The 4,673-nt window shown below is 65.4% G+C and overlaps 1 protein-coding gene across 1 annotated transcript; it reads right to left on the reverse strand.

Annotated features, from left to right (window-relative positions):
- Window positions 1–617: 617 nt before the first annotated feature.
- Window positions 618–4,027, reverse strand: SMIM10L2A (small integral membrane protein 10 like 2A). Its single transcript, XM_067023419.1, has 2 exons — window positions 3,301–4,027; window positions 618–1,709 (listed from the first exon to the last, which is right to left on the reverse strand). Exon 1 carries the CDS (start codon window positions 3,882–3,884, stop codon window positions 3,648–3,650), a length of 237 nt encoding a protein of 78 aa, XP_066879520.1. The 5' UTR covers window positions 3,885–4,027; the 3' UTR covers window positions 618–1,709; window positions 3,301–3,647.
- Window positions 4,028–4,673: the final 646 nt, after the last annotated feature.

Below are 4,673 nucleotides of genomic sequence, written 5' to 3' on the forward strand. Positions count from 1 at the left end.
CCCGGCACCAGCCCCGCCCTCAGCCCCACCCCCTGAGAGCCCTCGGGGTGCTCCCCTCCCCCAGCTCCCGGCCACCAGAGTCGGGTGAGCTCGCCGCCGGCCCCTCTCTCCTCCGAGGCGGCAGAAACAGGAGGCCTCCAGGTTTTATTTCATTGAACTCAAAGGACTTTCTTCTTAACTGAGACAGACGACAAGATCTGACAACACCCGAAACGAGAACATTTCTCTGACCAGACGCTGCTGCCCGGTGCAGAGTACATCACACACAGGAAAGTGGGAGTTGTCTTATTCAAGTCGGTGTCTGATTTTGTAGAAGTTCCACTGCCTGAGAAACAGACGGCAAATAAATAAAGTGCTCTGAGAGCCCGTCAAGCAGCAAGGGCCCAGTGGGGGAGACGAGGAAGAGGTGGGAAAGCGGAAGCAGCTAAGTACTCAAGGCCAGAACCCTAAGAACAGCCGCGGCAGGAGCGCATGCTAAGGACGCGTCCCCAGCCCCTCCCACGCCCGGCCCCTCCCACGGCCGGCCCCTCCCACGGCCAGCACCTCGGAGCGCAGACAGCCCCTCCCATAGCCAGCCCCTCCCATAGCCAGCCCCTCCCACGGCCAGCCCCTCGGAGCGCAGACAGCCCCTCCCACGGCCAGCCCCTCCCACGGCCAGCCCCTCGGAGCGCAGACAGCCCCAGCCAGGGCCACCGCCGTGCCCCTCCCACGATGGGGGGGGTTCTCTGTGGGTGGGAGGGGGTCTCTGAGCCCGGGCCCCTGGGCCTCCAGCACGCTTTCTCCCCGTTGGGAAGCAGCCCCAGGCAGCTCCGGCTGAGCCCCAAGCCCAGGGAGGACAGGGCACCCTGCACAGCTCACTCCGCCCAACAGCTCCGCGCCCGCTGCAACGCACAGCCGCTCGTGGGCGTGCACAAGCACTCACACACACGCTCACACCCGCACACTCGCACACACTCATACATGCGCGCTCACACACGGGCACCCACGCGGTCAGCGAAGAGCCTCCCCTGTGCCATTCTCAGGCCCTCTCAGGCTGGCCCAGCAAGAGGCTGGACCTGGCGATCCAGCCACCGGGAGGGTGAGAGCTGGGCTTGAAAGGGGCACATCTGCGAATCAGCCCCAAGGAGGACCCTCGTCCTCTGCCCCCCTCCTCCCCTGCAGCCCCGCGTCACAGTCTCTCAGACGTGGTCCCCACAGCTCCGTGGGTGCAGTCCGCAGGCTGGCAGGCTCCCAGAAGTGGACCTGGGTGGACACAGCTGCGGTGGAGGAGGGCCACCAGGACCAGGGCTCCGGGTGACTTGGCACAAGGAAGGAAGCCATCAGGCCCCGTCGGTGGGCATCTGTGGGGGGCACGTGGTGGCCGCGGTGCAGCCTCCGGCCCCGGGGTGAGGCAGGCAGAGATCCTCACCTGGGACCCGGGCTCCAGCTGGGCAGCTGAGGAGGCCACATGGTGTGAGGCTCGTCCACTCTGTCCTGGGGGCAACCAGGCTGCTGGGGTCCTCAGCCCCAGGAACTCTGAGCGCATCGACCGTGAGCAACCACTGCCCGAGCAGACGTGGGACCGGTGCGGCGTGAGGGCCAGGGTCTCTGCCGCCTCCCCTCGGCACCGCTCCTGGTGCATCAGTCAGCAGCGCAGCCAAGGCCTCCGGGACCAATGCAGGCCCATCCAGATGAGTCTCTCCCGTGCGATGCTGGGCCCAGTGGCCAGCCTGGGGACAGAGACGTGGGGTCAGGCGAGGGTCTCCGCCCCATCCCACGCACCACTGTCCCTTCCCCTCCTGCTGACACGGTCCCCAGGGGCCACGCCCCCTCCCGACCCCGCCCCCCCAAACCGAGAGGCTTGTGCCACTCAACACTGAGGAGCCCTTGGTCCAGCCTGGGTTGGGATTTGCGGCAGGATGGGGAGGGCCGGCTCTGGCGGTGAGGACCTTGCTCCCCGGTGGCGCTGGGCCTCATTTCTCCGGTGCCCACCTCAGCTCAGACTGTCCCCCGGTCTCCCCTGTGACTTCCCATACACTCCACTTTCCCTACCATGGGCCCCTCTGTCTCTAGGTCCCCTGGGAGCCTCTGCTCCCTTGCCCCATCCCCCCCGTGCTAGGTCTTCCAGAAGGTGGGAGAGTGCAGGCCGAGAGGCAGATGCAGCTCCACCACTTCTTACCTGTGTGATAAGGCCCAATCTCTCCCCTCCCAGAGCCCCAGTAGGTGAGCAGGACTGAGCTCCCCGAGTGTCGCTAGGTCTGTCCTTCCTTCCCCACCCCAGAACCGGACCACGGGGCCACCCCACCCCTCGGGGTCTCTGCCTGGTCCCTTCCTCTCCTCGTGGGTCAGGCCCTTCTCTAGGCTGCTCCCCAGGCAGCTCTAGGGTCAGGGTCAGGGTCAGGGTTAGGGTTAGGGTTAGGGACTCTCTGGACAAGCCCAGAGAAGGGGCAGGTCACTTCCTATAACACCAGTTCCTGAGACAAAGAAAGAGATGGGGACTTGAGAGCTGCCTCCCCACCCAGAGCGGTCCCTGTCCCACCAGGTGTCACCTCCTCTACAAGCCCCTTCTCCATCTGTCCTCCCCACCCCAGCCGAGAGCTGCCCTCCGCTCAAGGAGATCCCCACTTTCCCAAATCCTTGGGGACACGGGGGCTGCTGGAGGCCGTCCAGGGCTGTGGCACCGGGAAGGCACTGGAAGGAGCTGGAGGGAGCGGGGCTGAGATGGGGGGAGGGCCGAGGAGGAATGCGTCTTTCCTGCTCTTCCGTGTCCCCAGATGCGGACCTTTGGAGGATGCCCCAGGAGAGCGGAGAGGGGACCATCACGGACAGCAGGAGCAGCCAGAGAGCCGTCCCCTGGCCCCAGAGACCAGGCGGGAGGCCGGTGTGCAAAGGGCTGAGGACGAGGCAGACCTGGGGTTTGGCCAAGAACACAACCACCCTTCCAGGCTGCCCCCCAGCGGGTAGAGGACAAGGGTAGCAGCATCTTTTCTCCTCTAGGCGCCCCCCCCTCGAGCCTCCCCGAGCCCATTTCCCTCCACTCCCCCGTGTTCAGGTGACACCACCGGGGCCGTGGGCGGGAGGTGATGGGCTGACCCTCCAAGATGCCGAGGCCGCCGCCTCTCACCCCCATCTTGGAAATATGACAAGGGAGCCCGGAGGGCCTGCGCCCGCCCTGCCTTGTCTGCTCGCGGCTAGGCAGCTTTCCGGGCTGGCTTCCTCGGGCCTCTTCCACGCCTCCCGCAAACCACCGAGCGGCCTGGACATCTAGATGTCATGGCAACCGCCTCCCTCCAGCCTGAAGTCCAACCTCTGGCCTCCTACCTCTTCGGTCAGGGCCAGTCATTCACGTTCCTGCTGCACAATTTCTTCCTTCTCCTCCCCACTTCGGCCAAGGTGAGGCAACAGGTCGGCCGCACTCAAGTAATTTTCTCGAGTGCGATGGAAAGGGCCCGCTTCGCGAGTTTCTGTGCAGTTTGTCACCGGCCGCGACGTGGGTGACCAGAGCCGGGGCTTGGGGCTCGGTGGCCGTGACCTCCGCCGAGCTCTAGGGTCCGGGGGCCCAAGCCGCCCCTCCTCCTTCCCCCGCCGCGTCCCGGCGGCCCTGGGCCCCGCGGAGCTTCATGCCGGCGCCCCTGCCGTCGTGGCCGGGCGGCGGTGGTCGCGGGCGCTCACTCGATCCGCACCTGCAGGCGCACGTTGAGCATCACCGAGGCCACGATGTAGAAGTAGGGGAAGTTCACGCGCAGCCGCCAGGCCAGGTCGAAGAAGGTGATCAGCGTGCGTGTGAGCCCTTTGCAGAAGGCGCCGTATGAGCCTCGGGCCGCGGCCGAGCGAGACAGCCGCACCGCCAGGCCCGACAGGGCCGCCGCCGCCGCCGCCGCAGACAGGGCCGCCGACGCCGCCATGGGCCCGGTCCGGCGCACACCCCGCCGACCGACCGCAGTGGGAGCGGGTGGGCAGGTGGCCGCGAGGCCTGGAGCCGACAGCCTGCCCCGCCCGCTCCGCCGTCTCCCGAGGCAGCCGCAGCCAGAGCCACAGACAGCTCCACCCACTCGCCTGCTCCCTGAGTGGCGGCCACCAGCGTAACCCCGCCCCTAGCGTGGCCGCGCCCCTTTCGGGGGCTACAGACTGGCCGCCGTGGACTCAGCCCCACCCACGGGACCCGCCCCGCCGGCAAGCCTCGCCTCCTCCCAGACTCCCAAGAGAGCCAGAGAGCCTGAGCGCGTTGTAAGGCGCTGCTGCCCTGGGATCCTTTTGCAGAATGCGCTAGAGCAGAGGAGTAGAGGCCTGGAGGGTCTGGACCGCTGGGCTGATTCTGCACAGAAGGCCCACCCTGAACCTTCTGCCCCGTTTACTCCATCTCCTTTCCCTCACTGTCTCCACAGAAAACCGGGCCAGCCAACCCACTGTACTTTTCTTTAATTCACATTTTTATGGTAACTCTGCACTATGGAGTTTCACCAAACCCACACGCGCATTTTTTTCCTTTCGGGTATATTGGCTGGTCCTGTGTATTTCTTCATTCGTTAATTGCTCCATTGCCTCGTTTTCCTTACCTTTCACTCCGTAGTGATTTCTAAGCACTCCTCTTGGTCTATCTTTGCCCTGGATACCGCACAAGGTCCTCTCCGGCATTCATCTGCTCTCATTCTTTGCCTTTTTCTTGTTGTTGGGCTTTAAAGCCTTTTCGTGGT

The sequence above is a fragment of the Kogia breviceps genome, chromosome X (assembly GCF_026419965.1).
Source record: "Kogia breviceps isolate mKogBre1 chromosome X, mKogBre1 haplotype 1, whole genome shotgun sequence".
In the NCBI taxonomy this organism is placed as follows: domain Eukaryota; kingdom Metazoa; phylum Chordata; class Mammalia; order Artiodactyla; family Physeteridae; genus Kogia; species Kogia breviceps.